At 35.7% G+C, this 23,115-nt stretch overlaps 4 protein-coding genes across 4 annotated transcripts in view; all 4 read right to left on the bottom strand.

Moving 5' to 3' along the window:
* Positions 1–16,482: 16,482 nt before the first annotated feature.
* On the bottom strand, positions 16,483–17,766 carry LOC128964946 (uncharacterized). The gene has a single exon (XM_054311602.1). The coding sequence runs from the start codon at positions 17,764–17,766 to the stop codon at positions 16,483–16,485; it is 1,284 nt and encodes a 427-aa protein (XP_054167577.1).
* A 470-nt stretch (positions 17,767–18,236) lies between these two features.
* LOC128964992 (probable ATP-dependent RNA helicase ddx17) lies at positions 18,237–19,759 on the bottom strand. Its single transcript, XM_054311647.1, has one exon. It carries the CDS (start codon positions 19,553–19,555, stop codon positions 18,308–18,310), a length of 1,248 nt encoding a protein of 415 aa, XP_054167622.1. The 5' UTR covers positions 19,556–19,759; the 3' UTR covers positions 18,237–18,307.
* Positions 19,760–20,520: 761 nt separating this feature from the next.
* Positions 20,521–22,041, bottom strand: LOC128964945 (basic proline-rich protein-like). Its single transcript, XM_054311601.1, has one exon. It carries the CDS (start codon positions 22,039–22,041, stop codon positions 20,521–20,523), a length of 1,521 nt encoding a protein of 506 aa, XP_054167576.1.
* Positions 22,042–22,879: 838 nt separating this feature from the next.
* Positions 22,880–23,115, bottom strand: part of LOC128964993 (uncharacterized) — a 1,539-nt gene continuing 1,303 nt past the window's right edge. Inside the window, exon 2 of the mRNA XM_054311648.1 lies at positions 22,880–23,115. This exon is cut by the window's right edge and continues 744 nt beyond it. Within this exon, the coding sequence (XP_054167623.1) occupies positions 22,996–23,115 (120 nt within the window). The 3' untranslated portion in view covers positions 22,880–22,995.

Here is a 23,115-nt window from a genome sequence, read left to right as displayed (position 1 = left end):
ACAGTTGACTAGCGTTTACTCTTTCGATATACTCATTGATTCTGTCCATCAATTGTTGGACATTCTGAATGTCGATATCCGGTGCCTGAGCGATATCTTCCGGAAGAAGCGGTTGCCTGAATGGWTCTAAAGGATTATTTATCGGCAAATAATYCATGGCTTCTCTTTGAACGATTGAAATCTTGTAGATTATGTCTGATTGAACAGCTCTACCAATTTGTRCCAATAAATTGATTTCCCAATTTATATACACGTCGTCTTAAACTGTTGGCATCTTCATCGTTGACATCGTTGCCATCACACCATTGGTATAAACGAAAAGCCAATATTGCTATTCGATTGGCACACAAAACAAACCTATATATCAATGACTTTTGATTGCCATGACTTACACATTGGTTGCGTAGCAGTAGAGCTGTCGGCTCGTCTATGACATACAGATACCGGTCGTTATCATTGATCTCCATCTGAGCCTGTGGTCCACTGAATCTCTGTATACCATACGAAAAGACAGGACTATACGGAGATTTTTCTACTGATAGTTCAATCGGATACCATTGTTGCTGACCGTTATTGTCGTAATCGACACGTCGAAAGCGTACTCTGCATTCATCGCCTAATCTGGCGGTTCTGTTTACGCCATAAACAGTGATATTGATTGGATAACTATTTCCTGCGATTGCCAACTGTTGTTGCCCTAATTCAGCCATATTGATCCATGGATTTCCCTGACCATTGACATCATGTTCCCGTACGCCTACTACCGGTTCAATAAGAATAGGAGTAATCTCATGCAAAATGGCTATAATTTGTTCTTGATTTGGCAGAACATCCACTTGTTGTTGTTGTTGATGATGTGGTTCAGCCATTGTTTCCTCAAATGATATTCTTGTGGTCAATGAATGTAATAGTGTCTGTTGCTTGTGATAAATCTTTTAGTTTTTTTTACTTCTAATTTGTGTTCATTTMATTTTAAATCTATTGTTTAATTTTTTATTTTTTTTCTAAAATTATAAAATGGTATAATTTTTTTTATTTTTATAATTTTTGTTTATTAATTATTATTTAAAAAAACTAGTTTAACTAAAATTATAAAAAATGGTAAATATTTATTTATAATTTTTAAGGTGTTTGTGAATTTTTTTTATTTTTATAATTTTTGTTTATTAATTATTATTTAAAAAAAACTAGTTTAACACATAATTTGGAAAATCTAGACTAAAAATTTGAATAAAAAATATTTATTTATAATTTTTAAGGTGTTTGTGATATATATAATATAATATAACATCAGTTTTAATGTATAAAAATATTACAAAAATTATATCAAAAACTTTTTACAAGAAGATAGTATTTTTTTATTATTATATATAAATCTGTTAATAAAATGCTGTAGTATTAATAGGTTTTAATAGACTAATGATGTGATTAATCTAATAAAATTGACAGGAAAATATAATTTTTGAAAAAAAATTAACAATAGGTTAATTGAAATAAGACAAAAAAACAATTTTAAATAAATATTTATAATTTTTTGAAAAAAATTAAAAACTAAACTATAATTTATGTAAAATTAACACCAATTAGAAAACAAAAAAATACTACAAGAGTTATCAGAAATACCTGAACATTACATTCATAGACCACAAGCAAATCATTTGGGAAAACAATGGCTGAACCACATCATCAACAACAACAACAACAACAACAACAAGTGGCAAAAGAACAACAAAATATAGCCATTTTGTATGAGATTACTCCTATTCTCACTGAACCGGTAGTAGGCGTACGGGAACATGCGGACGATGGTGAGGGAAATCCATGGATCAATATGGGACACGAAGGGGAGCAACTATTGGCAATCGCTGGAAGTAGTTATCAATTAAACATCACTGATTATGGCGGAATCAGAAGCTTGCGATTAGGCAACAATTGCAGAATCCGCGCCCGACGTGTCGATTACGATAATAACGGTGAACGACAGTGGTATCCGGTTGAGATTGGACTAACAGATTTTAACTATTTTCCTCAATTTTCGTATGGTATACACAGATTCAGTGGACCACAGGCTCAGTTGGTGATCAATGAAAACGGTCAGTATCTGTATGTCATAGACGAGCCGACAGCTGCAGAGCTACGCAACCAATGCRTAAGTCATGGCAATCACAAGTCATTGATCTATAGGTTTGTTTTCTGTGCCCATCAAATAGCAATATTGGCTTTTCATTTATACGAATGGTGTGATGACAACGATGTCAACGATGAAGATGTCAACATTTTCAGACGACGTGTCTATAGATTGGGAAATCAATTTATTGTACAAATTCGTAGAGCTATTCAATCAGACAAAATCTACAAGATGTCAATCGTTCAAAGAGAAGCCATGAATTTTTTGCCGATAAATAATCCTTTGGATCCATTCAGGCAACCGCTTCTTCCCGAAGATGTCGAACAGGCACAGGATGTTGACATTCAGAATGTCCAACAATTGATAGACAGAATCAATGAGTATATCGATAGAGTAAACGCTAGTCAACTGTTTAYCCGAAACTGGGAACAGACTTTCAACGAGATGGCCAGTCAACAGACATCATTGCTCATAGAAGACCTATCGGTGGGMCAAAGTGTCAATCAGATGATCCGTCTGACAAATCAACCGGAATTCAATGTATTACGTCAAAGATATTTGGGTACATATCGTGAAATTAGGTTTTTAATACGTTCGGCAGCGTTTAGCGACATAACTGCTCGAGAATACTATTTAGTAGAGGTTCCCGGTTGGCAGTCATTGGTCGTCAGACGAAGAGGACACTTACCGGTACACAGTCACGGTCTGGCCGGTAGCTATTACGACGATCCACTCCAATCCGGTAACAATGGATTTCAAGTAATGACAATATACTTTTCAGATGTAGATGGACTCAATGATCAGCGATTGTATTTTGTCAATCGAGAGATGGCTATGGAATTGAGAGGTCTGTTTGAATTGGAACAAGTGGTTGAACAATACCATCAATGGTTTATTGAATTCACTCAGCTTTCCCACGAGCTCTGCGATCTGCGCCTATGGTATCGTCTGGCCGGACATTTAGAAGACGAACCACAATTGCTGCCAAACATTCAACTCTGCGCCCAACGACTGTTTGCAATACCCGAACCATTGTTCAGAAATTATCAGATTATCCATCGTCTCGAACAGGTATGGAATTTCGGTTTACTCGTTCCCAATCAACAACAAAATGAACATAAGATTCAATTAATGAAAACAAAAATTTCTATTTACAAGAGTGAATCAAATATCAAAGAACAGGTATCAAAAAACACAGGACCAGGAACTTCGGGAGTTCGAGAGGCGGAAACGTCGGGACAGTCGGGATCCAAGAAAAAACTACGGACATACTAACAGTACAGTCAGTCGTTTTCTAGTAAATATTCAATCAATTGAAAAGTAATAAAAAATACCAAAAAACAGTTTGAATGTATAAAGTTTATACAATAAACTAATCCAATCAATAGGTCAAAAAATATTATACAATATTTTAATAACATCTTTATATATATCATTTTATTTATATTAATTTTTTTTAAATTTAATAATATTTATGTTTTCTTATACAGTAATATAAAATAAATATATAATAGTTGTAAATAATTTTTAACCTTAAAACTGATTTTTTTTAAATACTTTTCAATTGATTGAATCTTTACTAACAGTCCGACTGACTGTACTGTTATTTCTGTTTTCCAAATACTTTCATTTGTTTTTTTTTCGTCGATGCCAACTGTCCCGACGTACCCGACTCTTAAATGACAGGCCAGACTTAAAACAGAACTAACAGTACAGTCAGTATACAATACTAACAGTACGTTAGTAATGATTCAATCAATTGAAAACTAATTAAAAAAAAACAGTTTAAATGTATAAAATAACTCAATCACTAATTATCAAGATAATACTTTAAGATAATAGTCTCTGTTTGTATGACACCTTTCCTCAACAACCATATTTTAATTCAAATCTAAAAATGTAGTTATATTTTCAATTTTTATTTAAAGCAATGTTATTTGTATGTGAAATTTTAAATGATTATTGAGGACAGGTAGTCAGGTATTGTGTAATTTAATTTTGCTATATTATATGAGTCATAGGGCACCGGGAGGTTAGCTACCTGTGCTAAATTTTTGTAAAATTTTCTCAAATGCAAAAATTTTCAATTTGTATTAAAATTTTCAATTTTTATTTAAAGTAATGTTATTTTTATGGGAAATTTTAAATGTTTATTGAGGACAGGTAGATTTTAGGGATAAGTAGGCAAGTGCTGTGCACTTACATTTTGCTATATTTTATGACTCACAGGGCACCGGGAGGTTAGCTACCTGTGCTAACTTTTTGTAAAATTTTTTGAAATGCAAAAATTTTTCTCAACAATGATAAAATTTTCAATTTTTATTTAAATTATTTAAATATATTTAAAAATCTAAAATTTCTTAAGAGTTTAGACGAATTAATGTGTATTGGTACTGTATTTTGTTACATTAGGTTAAGTATTTTGATGTATAAAAAAATTAGGCAGCCATTCAAATTACTAATGATGAATATTTTTAAATTAGTAAAAGAATTGCACAGCTATACATGTTGCGGGGGACAAACTAGTTCAATAATTCAATAACATTTATGGCTCTCTTGTGGAAAGTAAATCATTTACTATCTTCTTATACATTGATATAATATAAATATATAATAGATGTAAATAATTTTTACAATATTTTTATACCTTAAAACTTATGGTATATTTCTATTTATTGTAATTTTCTTTAAAATTACTTTTCAATTTATTACAAACAGTACGACTGACTGTACTGTTAGTTTTGTTTTCCAATTACTTTGTTTTTTTTGTCGATCCCAACTGTCCCGACGTTCCCGACTCCTAAATGACCGGCCAGACGATACCATAGGCGCAGATCGCAGAGCTCACGGGAACGTTGAGTGAATTCATTGAACTATTGATGGTATTGTTCAATCACTTGATCCAATTCAAACAGACGACGATTGTTTGTTGGGTTGGTTTTGTTAGAGAAGGATAAGGCAATGGATGTATGGAATAGTAGATAATGGAAATAATTAAAAATAATTTAAATATTTGAGAAAAATTATAAATAAATCCGTTATTAAACTACTGTATAATACAATATTTATAGTAATTTTAAGTTTTATTCTCAATAGATTAATGAAATAAAAAAAATATTACTTTAATAATTTTTTTTTTAAATTTGACTGTTAAACAAATTGATTTTTTTTAAAAAATAATAATTTTTTTATTCAAATAAATTATCAATTAAAAATTAAAATTATTAAAAAATCACCAGACAATTACATTCACTGACCACAAAAAAAAACATTTGTGAATACAATGGCTGAACCACATCATCATCAACAACAACAACAACAACCAGAAGTGGCAGTTATGCCAAACGAACAACAGATTCTAGTCATTTTGAATGAGATCACACCTATTCTTTTAACACCGGTAGTAGGCATACGGGAACATGATGTCAATGGTCAGGGAAATCCATGGATCAATATGGGACAAGCAGGAAATCAAAGGTTGGCAATCGCTGGAAATAGTTATATGATAAATGTCATCGATTATGGTAACATCAGAAACGCCCGAATAGGCATTGATTGAAGAGTTCGGGCTTCATATTCACAATGTCCAGCAATGGATGGACAGAATCAATGAGTATATCGATAGAGTCAAAGGTAGTCAACTATTTACCCGAAACTTGAAACAGACTTTCAATGATATGGCCAGTCAACAGACATCTTTGCTCATACAAGACCTAGCGGTGGGCCAAGTGGTCAATCAGATGATTCGTCTGACAAATCAACCGGAATTCAATGTATCTTACACCGGGAACCACTACTAAATAATATTTCAGACCAATTGCGTCGGTAAACGCTTGTAAACCTAATTTCATTGTGTAATACAACAGTCGAACAGACACCAGATATTGACATTTAGAATTTCCAACAATTGATGGACAGAATCAATGTGTATATCGATAGATGTCAACTGTTTACCCGAAACTGGGGACAGATTCTCAATGAGATGACCAGTCAACTGACATCGATGCCTATAGCAGACCTATATATGGGCCAAAGTGTCAATCAGGTGATCGTCTGGCCGTTCATTTATGAGCCGAACCACAATTGTTGCTAAATTATAAGTAATAAATTATAAGCTATAATATCCTTATTTGGTTTAGTTTAGAGGTTTAGGTTAGGTGAGGTAGGGTGGGGTAGGGTGTGAGGTTAGGAAGTGGTGTATGTGTATGTGTGGGATGGGTTGGTTTGTGAGGATAGAAAGTGGATAGTCTATGGTTGAGATGGTGTGCAGCGGAAAATATCATTAGTTAATAAATAAGTTTGATATAAAATTTCACGGGCAAATAATATAATTACTGGGCTTTAAACTTCCGATTAACACTGTTTTATAATGTACGCCCATTATATAAAGCCCATATTTAGGAGTCAATTTGTTTATACAATAGTATATAAAATATTTATCAATATTAAATATATATTACACATTTTGATTAGTTTCAATAGACTACTGAAACAAAACAAAAATTATTAAAAAGATAATAAAATTGAATGATAAAAAATTATATTTTGAAAATAATAATTAATAAAAATTTTTCAAATAAAAAACAAGTATACTTTTATAATTTTTTTTATAATTTCAAGTGATGACAATCATCTTTCCCGACGTTAATGGACGAATGATCAGCGATTGTATTTTGTGAACCGCGCTATGGCTATAGAATTGTGAAGGTCTGTTTGAATTGGATCAAGTGATTGGACAATACCATCAATGGTTCAATGAATTCATTCAACGTTCCCGTGAGCTCTGCGATCTGAGCCTATGGTATCGTCTGGCCGGTCATTTAGGAGCCGAACCACAATTGCTGCCAAACATTCAGCTCTGCGCCCAACGATTGTTTGCAATACCCGCACAACTGTTCGGTAAATATCAGATTATCCATCGTCTCGAACAGGTATGGAATTTCAGTTTACTCGTTCCCAATGCTCAACAACAGGAACAGAAAGGGCAACGCTTACCTTAGAGGGCTTTGTTTTTTATATTGTTTGCGCGTGCATTACAACACTATATTAAATGTATTAATAATACTATTTGCACGTGAAATMACTCGATTGTATTCACATTAGAAATTAAATAATATAAATCATAATATGACAGAACCACCTTACTTAATAAACTATCTAAGTCCATTTTTGTTTTTTATTTATAAACTAACCCAAATATAAAGATAAGTTTAGTATTTTTATATTATACTTTAAAACAATATAAAAAACGAATAATTACCAATTAAGTAATGCCACAGAAAGTTCAACTGATAAAAACATATATCGGTGTTTACACGGGAGAAAAAATTAAAAAGAGAACATATTCAAGAAAGGCTTCGGGAGGGGCAGGAGAGACGGGAACGCAGGGAAAAGCGAAAAAACTACAAAAAACCTAATTGTAAAACAAAAGTAACAGTGCAGTCATTTAAAGTAATTATTCAATCAATCGAAAAGTAATTAAAAAAATGAGTTATTTTTAAGATATAAAAATTTACTTATTCATTAACACTACTATTTAAATTAGATAGAAATATAACATTAGTTTTAATRTATAAAAATATTGCAAAAATTATTTACAACTATATATATAGTATGTATTGTACAWCACTGTATAAGAAAATAGTAATAGATTTACTTTCAACAAGAGAGCCATAAATCTATATTTTGTAAAATCTTTTAAATTTAAACTATTGATTATATTTTATATTGATATAAATTTACTGATTTTTTTATTATTATAAATAAATCTGTTAATAAAATACTGTATAATATTTACAGTAGTATTAATAGGTATTAAATTGACAGCAAAATATAATTTTTGAAAAAAATAAAAAGTTAACAATAAGTTAATTGAAATWGTTTAGACAAAAAAAAWGTTTTAAATAAATAGTTATAATTTTTTGAAAAAAATAAAAACTAAACAATAGTTTATGTAAAAATAATACCAATTAGAAAAAAAAGAGTTATCACAAACACCAGACAATTACATTCATTGACCACAAGAATATCATTTGGGAATACAATGGCTGAACCACATCAWCAACAACAACCAGAAGTGGCAGTTATGCCAAATGAACAACAGATTACAACCATTTGGAATGCGATTACACCTATACTTACTGAACCGGTAGTCGGTGTACGGGAACATGCGGTCAATGGTCAGGGAAATCCATGGATCAATATGGGACAGCTAGGGCAACAACGGCTGGCAATTGCCGGAACTAGTTATCCAGTAACTATTAGCAGTCGTACAGACTTCAGAACAGTCGTATTAGGCCATGAGTACAGAGTCCGCGTCAGACCTGTCGATTACGACAATAACGGTCAACAAGAGTGGCATCCGGTTGAGGCAACAGTAGCAGGAAGTCATTATTTTGCACTTTTCTCTTACGGCATACATAGCTTCACTGGACCACAGGCACAGCTAGAGATCACTGAAGACGGTCGGTATCTGTCAGTCATAGACGAGCCGACAGCAGTAGAGCTACGCAACCAATGTGTAAGCCGTGGTAACCAAAAGTCACTCGTCTACAGATTGGTCTGGTCTGCCCATAAAATCGCAATATTGGCTTTCCGTTTGTTTCAATGGTGTAATGGCAACGATGTCAACGATGAAACTGCCAATAATTTCAGACGACATATCTATAGATTTGGAAATCAATTTATGGTACAAATTGGTAGAGCTATGAGATCAAACAAAATCTACAAGATTTCTATCGTTCACAGAGAAGATATGACTCATTTGCCGYTAAATAATCCATTGGATCCATTCAGGCAACCGCTTCTTCCCGAAGATGTCGAACAGRCWCCAGATATTGACATTCAGAATGTCCAACAATTGATGGACAGAATCAATGAGTATATCGATAGAGTAAACGCTAGTCAACTGTTTACCCGAGACTGGGGACAGWCTTTCAACGAGATGGCCAGTCAACAGACATCRATGCCCATAGAAGACCTAGAGATSGGCCAAATTGCCAATCATAYGATCCGTTTGACAAATCAACAAGAATTTAATGTGTCTTATACTCCGTTTGTTGTTCCAGAACATCAAATCATATTTGTTGTTCGCTCCGAAATGTTTACAGATATATTTAGAAATGAATTATTTTTAGCAGAAGTCCCCGATTGGCCGTCATTGGTCGTCGATCGAAACGCAAACTTCCCGCTAAATAGTCACGGTCTGGCCGGCAGCTATCACGACGATCCCACCCGAGGCGGTAACAATGGATTTCAAGTGATGACAATCAACTTTCCAGACGTTGATGGACTCAATGAGCGCCGACTTTATTTTGTGAAYCGCGAGATGGCTATGGAATTGAGAGGTCTRTTTGAATTGGATCAAGTAATTGAACAATACCATCAATGGTTCAATGAATTTATTCAACGTTCCCGTGAGCTCTGCGATCTGCGCCTATGGTATCGTCTGGCCGGTCATTTAGGAGCCGAACCACAATTGCTGCCAAATATTCAGCTCTGCGCCCAACGACTGTTTGCAATACCCGCACAACTGTTCGGAAATTATCAGATTATCCATCGTCTCGAACAGGTATGGAATTTCGGTTTACTCGTTCCCAATGAACAACAACAGGAACAGAAAGTTCAACTGATAAAAACATATATCGGTGTTTACACGGGAGAAAAAATTAAAAAGAGATCATATTCAAGAAAGGCTTCGGGAGGGRCAGGAGAGACGGGAACGTCGGGAAAAGCGAAAAAACTAAAATCGTAAAACAAAAGTAACAGTCAATCARTAAAAAAGTAATTTAAAAAATCAGTTATTTTTGTTTTTTATTTATAAGGTACACTGTTTTAGTCGTGAGTTAGTATTTATTAGTATATTTTAATACGATATAGTCTTTAGAGATAATTACCAATTAATGACTTCAATAATATTATAATAGATTTAAATACAAAACTTTATAATCAACACACATTATTACGTCTAAACTCTTGAGAAATTTTAGATTTTTATGTATATTTAAATAATTTAAAAAAATTTTAAAAGTAATCATTTTTGTGCAAAAAAAATTATAAAATTTTTCACTTTTAACTAACCTCCCGGTGCCCTGTGACAATATAGCAATATGGTCAGGGAAATCCATGGATCAATATGGGACCACAAGCAAATCATTTTGTAAAACAATGGCTGAACCACATGATCAACAACTTTATTTATACGAATGGTTTTTCGTCGATGACAACTGTCCTTTGGATCCACTCTTAAATGACAGGCCAGACGAAAGCATAGCTATCGCAGAGCTCGCGGGAACGTTGAGTGAATTCAATAAACCATTGATGGTATTGTTGAACCACTTGTTCCAACAATTGATAGACAGCAATCCATCGTATATCGACAAAACAGCTCGTCAACTGTTCAGCAACATCTGGAAAGTTGAGTGTCATTACTTGAAATCCATTGTTGCTGCCATGGATGGCATCAAAGTGTACCGGAGAGCGGTTGGACGACCAATGATTACAGACCGGGAACTAATACTAAATAGTATTCCCGACAATTGTAAACTTAATTTCATTGTGTAATACAACATATGGCTGATATTATACATTGATTTCCGGTTGATTTGTCAGACGGATCCTCTGATTTACCACTTGGTCTATAGCTATGTCTGCTGTGGACAACGATGTCTGCTGACTGGCCATATGTGGCTCATCTCCTGTATAAGGGTTTGGAACAAATCTATATTATCAGACAGCCAGTAGAAACTTACCGGTACACAAACACGGTCTGGCCCATCCAACCACTTACCTATCACACCCCAAACTGGTAACAAATGGATTTAAGTAATGACAATCAACTTTTAACAAATTTATCAATATGTATCCTAACTGCATTTAACACTTGGTCTAATAGCTATGTGTCTATAATATAGATTTAAGCCAAGGGTTTCGTTTTTATATTGCAATAAAAACCTTATAATATCATTGTTTAGTGGTTTAGGCAATGAATGAGTGAAATAGTAGATAATGGACTAAACTAAAAATAATTTAAACATTTGAAAAAAACTATTAATATATCTGTTATTAAACTACTGTATAATACAATCTATAATCTATTGTTTAACTTTTTATTTTTTTTTTAAATTGACTGTTAAACAAATTAAAAGTTTTTTTTTGAAAATAATAATTTGTAAACATATTTTTTTATTCAAATAAATTATCAATTATTAATTTTCTAATTTTTGAAAAAAATAAAAAGTTAAACAATAGATTAAATATGAAATGAACACAAATTAGAAGTCAAACAAAAAAACTACAAGAGTTATCACAAACACCTGATCATTACATTCGTAGACCACAAGCAAATCATTTGGGAGAACAATGGCTGAACCACATGAACAACACCAACAACAACAACAACAACAAGTGGATGTTCTGCCAAATCAAGAACAAATTATACACATTTTGCATGAGATTACTCCTATTCTCACTGAACCGGTAGTAGGCTTACGGGAACATGATGTCAATGGTCAGGGAAATCAATGGATCAATTTGGAAGTAGTAGGGGAGCAACGGTTGGCAATCGCTGGAAATAGTTATCCACTAAATATCGTTCGTCGTGGCGCAACCAGATTCGTACAATTAGGCAACACTTGCAAAGTTCGGGGCCGATCTGTCGATTACGACAATGACGATCAACAAGAGTGGTTTCCGATTGAGATAAATTTAAAACATAATGACTATTTTCCTCATTTTTCGTATGGTATACACAGCTTCACTGGACCACAGGCTCAGTTGGAGATCAATGAAGACGATCTGTATCTATATATCATAGACGAGCCGACAGCTGTAGAACTACGAAACCAATGTGTAAGTCATGGCAATCAAAAGTCATTGATCTATAGGTTAGTTTTGTGTGCCCATAGAATAGCAATATTGGCTTTTCGTTTATACCAATGGTGTGATGGCAACGATGTCGACAATGAAGATGTCAATAGTTTCAGACGACGTGTCTATAGATTGGGAAATCAATTCATAGTACAAATTCGTAGAGCTATTCAATCAGACATAATCTACAAGATTTCAATCGTTCAAAGAGAAGCCATGAATTATTTGCCGATAAATAATCCTTTGGATCCATTCAGGCAACCGCTTCTTCCCGAAGATGTCGATCAGGCACCGGATATCGACATTCAGAATGTCCAACAATTGATGGACAGAATCAATGAGTATATCGAAAGAGTAAACGCTAGTCAACTGTTTACCCGAAACTGGGAACAGACTTTCAACGAGATGGCCAGTCAACAGACATCGTTGCTCATAGAAGACCTAGTTGTGGGTCCAAATGTTAATCAGATGATCCGTCTGACAAATCAACAGGAATTCAATGTATTTTGTCAGAGATATTACGGTACATATCCTGAAATTAGGTTTTTAATCCGATCGGAAGCGTTTGCCGACATACACAAACAAGAATACTATTTAGTAGAGGTTCCCGGTTGGCAGTCATATGTTGTCGAACGACAATTACGATTCCCGCTACACAGTCACGGTCTGGCCGGCAGTTATTACGACGATCCCATCCATTCCGGTAACAATGGATTTCAAGTAATGACACTCAGCTTTCCAGATACAGATGGACTCAGAGATCAGAGATTGTATTTTGTCAACCGCGCTATGGCTATGGAATTGAGAGGCCTGTTTGAAATAGATCAAGTGGTTCAACAATACCATCAATGGTTTATTGCATTCACTCAACTTTCACGCGAGCTCTGCGATCTGCGCCTATGGTATCGTMTGGCCGGTCATTTAGCAGCCGAACCACAATTGCTGCCAAACATTCAGGATTGCTTCCAACGATTGTTTGCAATACCCGCACCACTGTTCAGAAATTATCAGATTATCCATCGTCTCGAACAGGTATGGAATTTCAGTTTACTCGTTCCCAATGCTCAACAACAGGAACACAAGCTTCAACTAATTAAATCAAGAATTACTATTTACAAGAGTGAATCAGATAAAGAACGGGTATCAAAAAACACAGAACCAGGAACTTCGGGACTTCCAGAGACGGAAACGTCGGGACAGTCGGGATCCAAGAAAAAACTACGRACATACTAACAGTACAGTCAGTCGTTTTCTAGTAATGATTCAATCAATTGAAAAGTAATAAAAAACAAAAAAAAAWTACAAAAATGTTTTAATGTATAAACTAAACCCAATCATTAGGTCAAAAATATTATACAATATTTTAATAACAGCTTTATATACCGGTATACATATATATATATATACTTAAAAAAATCACTTAATTTATAGTAATTTGTTAAAAATTCAATAACATTTATGGCTCTCTTGTGGAAAGTAAATCATTTACTATCTTCTTATACAATAATATAATATAAATATATAATTTTTACAATATTTTTATACCTTAAAACTGTTGTTATATTTTATGTTTTATAATTTTTAATTACTTTTCAATTGATTGATTCATTACTAATAGTATGACTGACAGTCCAATTACTTTGTTCGTTGTTTTTTGTCGTTCACGACTGTCCCGACTGTCCCGACTTTCCCGAAGTTCATGGTTCTGTGTTTTTTGATATACGTTTTTGACTAATTCAAAATTGTAAATAGCAATTTAAGCAAAAAATATTTTAAACATTTGATAAAAACTTTAACTACTGTATAATACAATATTTTCAGTTATATTAAAAGTTTTATTTTCAATAGACTAATAGAATTTTTTTTTTTTTTTTTTGAAAAATTGACTGTTAAACAAATTTTGGAATAAATGTAGATTATAGACAGCCAGTAGAAAATTTCACATAAAATTTGTCCCCAAACCAACCTCCACCCACCCAACCACTTCCTAACCTCACACCCACCACAAACTATCCTAACTAAATAATAAAACTAACATTTTATTTGTGTATAATTGCATAAAAACTATAATTTTCTACTGGCTGTCTATAATATACATTTAAGCCCAAATTTTTATTTAAATAATTATCAATAATCAATTGTAAATTTATAATTTAAAAAAAAATAAAATATTAAAAAATAAATGAAATGAACACAAATTAGAATTCAAATAAAACTACAAGAGCTCATCACAAACACCTGACCATTACATTCATTGACCACAAGAATATCATTTGGGAATACAATGGCTGAACCACATCAACAACAACAACAACAACAAGTGAATGTTCTGCCAAATCAACAACAAATTATACACATTTTGCATGAGATTACTCCTATTCTCACTGAACCGGTAGTAGGCGTTCGGGAACATGATGTCAATGACGAGGGACATCCCTGGATCAATATGGCAGAAGCTACAGACCAACATTTGTCAATAGCTGGAAATAGTTATCTAATTAATGTCATACATAATGTTGGTACGAGAACCGTCAGATTAGGAGACAATTGTAGAATCCGCGGCCGACGTGTCGATTACGATAATAACGGTCAACGACAGTGGCATCCGGTTGAGGGCACTTACGATGAATTTAATATTTATGCGCACTTCTCGTACGGTATACACAGCTTCACTGGACCACAGGCTCAGCTGGAGATCAATGAAAACGATCAGTATTTGTATATCATAGACGAGCCGACAGCAGTTGAACTACGCAACCAATGTGTAAATCATGGAAATCAAAAGTCATTGATCTATAGGTTTGTTTTGTGTGCCCATAGAATAGCAATATTGGCTTTTCGTTTATACCAATGGTGTGATGGCAACGATGTCAACGACGAAGATGTCAACAATTTCAGACGACGTGTCTATAGATTGGGAAATCAATTTATTGTACAAATTCAAAGAGTTATGCAATCATACAAACTCTACAAGATTTCAATCGTTCAAAGAAATTCAATGAATTATTTGCCGCTAATTAATCCTTTGGATCCATTAAGACAACCGCTTCTTCCCGAAGATATCGAACAGGCACCGGATGTTGACATTCAGAATGTCCAACAATTGATGGACAGAATCAATGAGTATATCGATAGAGTCAACGCTAGTGAACTGTTTACCCGAGACTGGGGACAGACTTTCAACGATATGGCCAGTCAACAGACATCGATGCCCATAAGAGACTTAGTGGTGGGCCAAGTGATCAATCAGATGATACGTTTGACAAATCAACCAGAATTTAATGTATCATATTTGCTATATCATGGTATATACAATCAAATTAGGTTTACAGTACGTTCGGAAGCGTTTACCGACACACCTCAACGGGAATACAATTTAGTAGAGGTTCCCGGTTGGCAATCATTGGTCGTCGAGCGACGATCACGCTATCCGATACACAGTCACGGTTTGGCCGGCAGCTATTACAACAATAACATTCAAAGTGGTAACAATGGATTTCAAGTAATGACACTCAACTTTCCCGATGTTGTTGGACTCAATGAGCGGCGATTGTATTTTGTGAACCGCGCGATGGCTATGGAATTGAGACGTTTGTTTGAATTGGATCAAGTGATTGAACAATATCATCAATGGTTTATTGAATTCACTCAACGTTCCCGTGAGCTCTGCGATCTGCGCCTATGGTATCGTCTGGCCGGTCATATAGGAGCCGAACCCCATTGGCTACCAAACATTCAGGATTGCTTCCAACGACTGTTTGCAATACCCGCACCATTGTTCAGAAATTATCAGATTATCCATCGTCTCGAACAGGTATGGAATTTCAGTTTACTCGTATCCAATGAACAACAAAAGGAACGGAAGGTCCAACTGATAAAGACAACAACCAATGTTTACAAGTCTGAAATGTTTAAAAAATTGGTATCAAAAAAGTCGGGACAGTCGGGACAGTTGCCAACATCGAAAAGATTACGAACAAAGTAATGAATTGGAAAACACTACTAACAATACAGTCAGTCGTTTGTAGTAATTGTAGTAATCAATTGAAAAGTAATTTTTTGAAAAAAAATAGAAATATTGAAATATAACTTTAAGTTTTATATGTAATTATTGATTATTAAGTAAATATTGTAAAAATTTATTTATCACACTATATTTATATATCTGTATCACTATTATAAGGACACTGTAAGTGTCTTACTATCCACCAGAAAGTTGGCCAAAAAGCGCCGTAAATTGGCCGCACAGTTGTTGAAAAAATTCAATATAAATTTTCAGTACTTACTGTATATAAATATATATTGTAGGGTCTGTAGTTTTTATTAGTTAATAAGTTATACTATTATTTATAATAATGTATAAAATGAAAATATTTATTCAAATAATAAAGTACTGTATATTGGAAATCATCATATTTTCTGACACGATAAGCACCGGTATGTTATCTAGACATTTGCCAGACACGCATACATGACTACTGACTACATCATAAATCGAAACCACAGCGGCATAAACAGGGTTTTCGTCGACACCTACAGACACAATCTCTGCCTTTTGATGATCTTTGTTGTCGAGTTTGTCCACTCGTTGACGAAAACTGTGTTCCCAGCGAACTCATCGATTGTGTCCGCGAATGAGTACCTTCTAGTGATTCTTCTGGTATATCATCCAACAAATCCGTCGGATTGGTTTCAGTTGTTGATGTTTGACTGTGTCTACGATTTCTACTGAAAAGTTTTTTGGTTCGCGAACCGAAACGTGATAGCCGTTGACCTAAACTTTTGCGACGGCTAGCGTCGGTATCACTGGTCGGCATCGGGAACGGCGCCCGACGAAAGGCTGCCGGTTCGCGTACGCGATGTACACTCTCTTCCGCTTCATTCGGCGCCCAATAACTATGAAGACCTGACTCCTCAAATCTGTTCATTCGATCGGATGTGGGATCAGTCCTAAAGGGATCTTCTATGGCCACATCGTCTGGAAAACGATTTGGTGGATCAGCAGGATTATACTGAAAAGCTCGTTTGCGTGTTTTTTTGCCTACTTTGTCCCACATATCCCATCCCCGCCAACCGCCCCAAAATGGATCGCCCGGTATTTGTGTGACCTGTCGGCGTTCAAGTTGTCCACGACCTTGTCCTCTAAACTCTGGATGATCGGGATCGTATATAAGTTTTGGCGGTTCCCAATACTGTCTGTTTGTTGGTATCGACTGAGTGGAAGATTCACTAATCGACGATCTCAGAGATCCTAGTGGTGGTGACCCGGGAGGTGTTCGACTTGGCGACGGCGGTGGTGACCCGGGAGGTGTTCGACTTGGCGACGGCGGTGGTGACCCAGGAGGTGTTCGACTTGGCGACGGAAACTGTGTTCCCAGCGTACGCCTCGATGTTGGTATCGGTGAACCACTGCTGCTGTATGAAAAAGGCGGGTGTGGCGGCGATGGTGTTCTTCTATTGCCAACTGAATGCAAACTGTCCGACGATGATGCTGATGACGAAGACCAACTTGAATTTTCTTGACTATCCATGGTAGACAATCCAGTTGGCAGCGATTGTGTTCTTCGACGTGTCGGACTCGGCAATGGCGAATATTGTGGTCGCATTCGCCGAGTCGTCATCGGCAGCGGTGAAAAGTAGTTTTCGGCTCCGTTGGGCAATATCGGCCGCATCACTATCGGTCGCATTGGGGCGAATGGAGTCGGCTGTGTCTTAGATGACGGCCTTTGTGTAAAGTCTGGCAAAGGATACATAGGTTTTCGCGGATCCATTTCTATCGATGCTTTGTTTGTTTTTTTTGCTGTCTGTTTTGATGTTGTTTTTATGTCTAATATGTCTTTTAATCTCTAATATCTTTAATTACTATCTGTCTATTTGTCTTAACCCTAACCTCCCAGACTGTTAACCTCCTGTTCTTAAATTGTAATTTCAAATAGATTTCAACTAACCGTTTGATTACAATCTAACTTTTGTCTTGTGTTTTCAATTTAAAATAAAAATAATTTCAAAACTATTGTTTGTGCAAAACATTAATTATTAAACTATTATAAAATTTTGAAAAAAACTAATAAATTATTTGTATATTTTTAAATAGAAATTATCATTTCATCACTAATTTTACCTACAATTTAAGGCAATCAATCAATCATTAATTATTCAATTCATATATTTTTATGATTTCGTTTTTTAAAATAATTGTAATAATAATCACAATATAAGTATAAATATTATTGAGTTTTAATTGAATTTTAAGTTAAACACCGGAATCTCTCTCTCTCTCTCTCTCTCTCTCTCCCATTATATCTACTTTTCTTAATCACTCCACTGTTCTTCATCTTCTTGTTCTTCATTCAGATCATCTGTTCTTTGTTGTTGTTGTTGTTGTTGTTCAGGAGTATTGTTTTTGATATCAAATTTGCCGCGTCTTCGTCTAAACGGTTTTCTGAAAACCGAACCCATGCGATGGAAAATCTTTCTGAAACGACCAGTTCTTGATCTGTCCGGCCACTGACCACTGGGCTCGGGAAACGGTGATTGACGCGATTCATCCGATTCGAACTCACGGCCAGCATAGTAATAGCGGTCTCGCGGCAATACGTCTGGCAATGGATACGACCGCTTACCCGATGCTTCAAACTCGTTGATCCGATCGAAAGCTGGCACTTCCGGTATCGGTTGGATGCGCTGAATAGATATGTTGGAATTGATTCTCGATCGACTTCTCGGCGTCCCGGGAATCGTTGACCGTAATGATGACGATTCAGACGGTGGATAAAGACTGCTGCCACTACTACTACCATTACTGCTGCCATAAGGACTTCTTCTACTGTACGCAGAAGAACCGGATGACGATGGCGGATATGATGACAATCCAGACATTGAATTCACTGATGTCAACGATGACGAGCTGGACGGTGGATAAAGACTGCTTCCACTACTACTACCGCTACCTATACGGCTGTACGCATAAGAATCGGGTGGCGATGGCGGATATGATGATATTGAAGTCACTGATCTCAACGATGACGAGCTGGACGATGGATACTGAGTGCTGCCACTGCCACTACTGTTGTCGTAAAGACTTGATCTATCGCTACCGATACTGCTGTACACAGAAGATTCAGATTCGGTTGGCCACTGAGGATATGATGACACTCTAGATGATGATCGAGAATTCAAACTAGACGATGGAGTCAAAGTACCGAATTTGCTTCTGTACGATCCAAAAGATTCGGTTGGCGATGGCGTCCTATTCGACCCTAACCTTTTCGACGACGACGAGAACGAGTCCCTGGAACTACTGGAACTGTCAAATCTTTGTCGCTGTGGATAATATGGTGGCACCGGTGACGGCGGATTACGGAATCGTGTGTATGGCTGTAATTCAAATGATGTCCTGATTCTCGGCCCCCACTTTTCGTTCATAGTCGAAGACATGCGACCACCACTTGATGACGATTGTCCAGACATACTACTAGTCGACATTGACTGCAATCCGGACGGCGGCCGATAGTAGTCTCCGGCTCTAGTAGTAGAAAACATAGGTTTTCGCGGATCCATTTCTATCGGTGCTTTTGTCTCCTGTCTAGTATACCCTTGTTGTGTCTGTTTTGATGTTGTTTTTTGTACTTTAATTTGTATGTCTAATGATCTTAATTTCTATCTTTAATTATTGTCTTAACCCACAGACCTTCTGGAGTTGTAATTTTTAAATTGATTTCAACTCACCGTTTGATTACATCTAACTGTTGTCCTATGTGTTTTCAATTTAAAATAAAAATAATTTCAAAACTATTGTTTGTGTAAAAATTATTAACTATTAAACTATTATAAAAAAAATTATTTTTCAAAAAAAACTATTAAATTATTTATATATTTTTAATTACAGAAATTATCATTTCATTTTATCTCAATATTTATACCTAGAATTTATAGTTAATGGTTAGTTAGTTAGTTAGTTAGTAGTGTGTAATGTGTAGGGGTGGTGTGGAGTCACTATTATGATTGATATTAGTTTTTTAGTAGTTTTAAAAACGGGTGATACAAATCCTATATTGGTTTAACACTGGTTAAACTGGTTAATCTCTTTTTTTTTAATTTTAGTGATACATTAGTGGTTAGAATTAACAACAACAACAAAAACAAATAGTATAAAATTTAAATGATTTTATTTTTTAAAAAAGATTAGTAAAAAACTTTTACCGTAAAATTATTTGTAAAGTTTTTATTATATAGATACGAACATTAATATCTTTTTATTTATATTTTTACATTCAATTAATTAATCATTAATTGAATTTATATTTTAATTATTTTATGATTGTCTGAAATGATTTTGATTTTTTTTTCTCTCTCTCTCTCTCTCATTCTCTCTTTAAATACTAAATAATAATTATAATATTTGTAATATATTAGAGATATAAATATTACAGAATTTAATTGATTTTGTTTTTACTTAAGCACCGGTATGTTTGCTATCTTTCTTTAAATTGTTTATCACTATTGATTTGCTTTACTTTTCTTCTTTACTGTTCTTCTTCTTCTTCTTCATTCAGAAAACTCAATCTTTGTTGTTGTTGTTGTTGAGTATCGCTGGTCAGATCATATGTACCTCTTCTTCGCCTAAACGGACTTCTGATAGCCGAACTCATGCGCCGAAAAGTGTTTCTGAAACCACCAGATCCTGACTGATCACTGGCAGCGGCACTGGATTCAGAAAACGGCGATCGACGCGATTCAATCGATTCGCGCTCACGACCAGCATAGTGACCGCGGTCTCGCGGCAATGCCTCTGGCAAGGGATATGACCCCCGATTGGATGATTCAAACTGATTGATCCGATCGAAAGACGACGTATCTGGTATCGGTTGAATGCGTTGAATAGATGTGTTGGGATCTCTGAATCTGAATGGCGATCGATTTCGAGTCGTAGTGGGCGTCCTGGGAGGGGTTGGCGGGAATGTTGTGTCCGATGACCAATCGTCGATATCTCTTACACTACTGGATCTGTTACCGCGTTGATAGGGTAACAATGGAGACGACGGAGGAGTATGGAATCGTATGTCTGGTTGTGATTCGTCTTCACTTGAGGTTTCGCTATCAAAATTAAGTATCGGTTCTAGTGGTGGTCTCTGATGTCTCAATTGTCGCGGCGAAAGCCGCGGTGGTGATCTGAAAGTTGATCGTCGTGGCGACGTCGGTGGTGAACCGGGAGGTGTTCGGCTTGGCGACGGTGGTGGTGACCCGGGAGGTGTTCGGCTTGGCCATGGTGGTGGTGATCCAGGAGGTGTTCGGCTTGGCCACGGTGGTGGTGAACCGGGAGGAGTTCGGCTTGGCGACGGTGGTGGTGACCCGGGAGGTGTTCGGCTTGGCCATGGTGGTGGTGATCCAGGAGGTGTTCGGCTTGGCCACGGTGGTGGTGAACCGGGAGGAGTTCGGCTTGGCGACGGTGGTGGTGACCCGGGAGGTGTTCGGCTTGGCCACGGTGGTGGTGAACCAGGAGGTGTTCGGCTTGGCGACGGTGGTGGTGAACCGGGAGGTGTTCTTCGTGGTGACGGTGGTGGTGAACCGGGAGGTGTTCTTCGTGGTGACGGAGGTGGTGACCCGGGAGGTGAAGGCCAACTTGAACTACTCGAACTGTACTTTGGAGAATCCGGGGCACCAATCAATGATCTGTTGTCGTTATCGTCTTCAGGTGTACTTTCGCTGTCAAAATCGAGTATCGGCTCCAGTAGTGGTAGAGGTCTCAGTGATCCTGGACCTGTTGGCGACCCAGGAGGTGAAGGCAATCTTGAACTGAGTGGTTCGTCACTACCCATTCTGGACAACCCAGTTGGCAGCGATTGTGTCCTCCGAAGTGTTGGCGTCGGCAATCTAGAGGATTGTGGTCTCACTCCGCCCAGCGGTCGATAGTAATATGCGGCTCCTTTGGGCAATATTGGCCGTATGACTATTGGCCGCATTGGAGCAAATGGTGTCGGCTGTCTCTCTGATACCGGTCTTCGTGTAAAGTCTGGCAATCGGTACATAGGTTTTCGCGGATCCATTTCTACACCTGTTCTTTGTCCGCTTTGTTTAACTGATTTTACTGATTGGTTGACCCTATTTGACTGTCTATTCCTAAATATGTACTAACCTTCTGTTTCTTTTGCTTGAAATTGATTTGACCTTTGATTCTGTCAAACGTTTTGGATTTTTCTGATTTTTATTGAAAATATTTTAATTTTAATTGTTATTAATAATTGATATTAAAAAATGGTAAATACTGAAATACTGTATATATTTCATAAGTATATTTACCTAAAATATAACATGAATTTTTATTTGAAAAAACTACCAGTGCTCGACAATGTAATCCTAAATACATTACACATGTAATACATCTATGTATATATCTATATCAGGTTAGAATAAATTAGTGTCAATTAGTGTCTATTCCTAAATTTATATCTTATACTGTGTACATATTAGACATAAAAGCAAAGTTAAGAAAACCTACCAGTGCTCCAAGATATGTTAGTGCAAATGTTTTTATAAAAATAAAAATTAATAAAAGCTAATATTTAAAATATATATTTATATATCTGTATTCATTACAAACCTTATCTAATGTTTAAATTCTACACTACTATACATATACTATACATTACAGTAAATTTTATACAGGTATGTAAATTATATGCTGCATATAAAAATATAAATGAAAATTGAAATTGTGCTTCAAATTGACGCACACGTCATCGATGCCAGACTAACACTTGGGTCATATCGTTGACCAAATTGTATAGTACGGACAGTATGGCTAAATAAAAAACTAACTAAATTTTCAATTTATTAAAACACTATCTAAATCTGTAAATTACTTACAGATTTGTATATACTGTATATAAATTTTTATTTATATATATTACCAACCACTACTGCTCAAGTATATATATATAGATGTAAACCAGTACAAGGGTACGGTGCTTCCTGCTGCTGGTGCTGCTGCTCAGGTATGCTTATTGTGGATATGTTAATATATAATCGACAAAATGTCGACTAGAATAGTACTCCATTTCAGGTGAGTTCATGTGCTCGATGAACAACATTGATAGATCTGTGTGCAGATACGGCCTCAT

Source organism: Oppia nitens, unplaced genomic scaffold, assembly GCF_028296485.1.
Source record: "Oppia nitens isolate AA-2021 unplaced genomic scaffold, nextdenovo-longstitch-racon4-pilon3 scaffold15_pilon_pilon_pilon, whole genome shotgun sequence".
Taxonomy (NCBI): domain Eukaryota; kingdom Metazoa; phylum Arthropoda; class Arachnida; order Sarcoptiformes; family Oppiidae; genus Oppia; species Oppia nitens.
Note: the sequence above shows the minus strand (reverse complement) of the source record. Positions and strands in the feature narration are given on the sequence as shown.

Excerpts from the sequence above, each read along its gene's own strand:
- LOC128964946 (XM_054311602.1), bottom strand. The coding sequence starts at position 17,766 with ATGGATCCGCGAAAACCTATGTATCCTTTGCCAGACTTTACACAAAGG.
- LOC128964992 (XM_054311647.1), bottom strand. The coding sequence starts at position 19,555 with ATGGATCCGCGAAAACCTATGTTTTCTACTACTAGAGCCGGAGACTAC.
- LOC128964945 (XM_054311601.1), bottom strand. The coding sequence starts at position 22,041 with ATGGATCCGCGAAAACCTATGTACCGATTGCCAGACTTTACACGAAGA.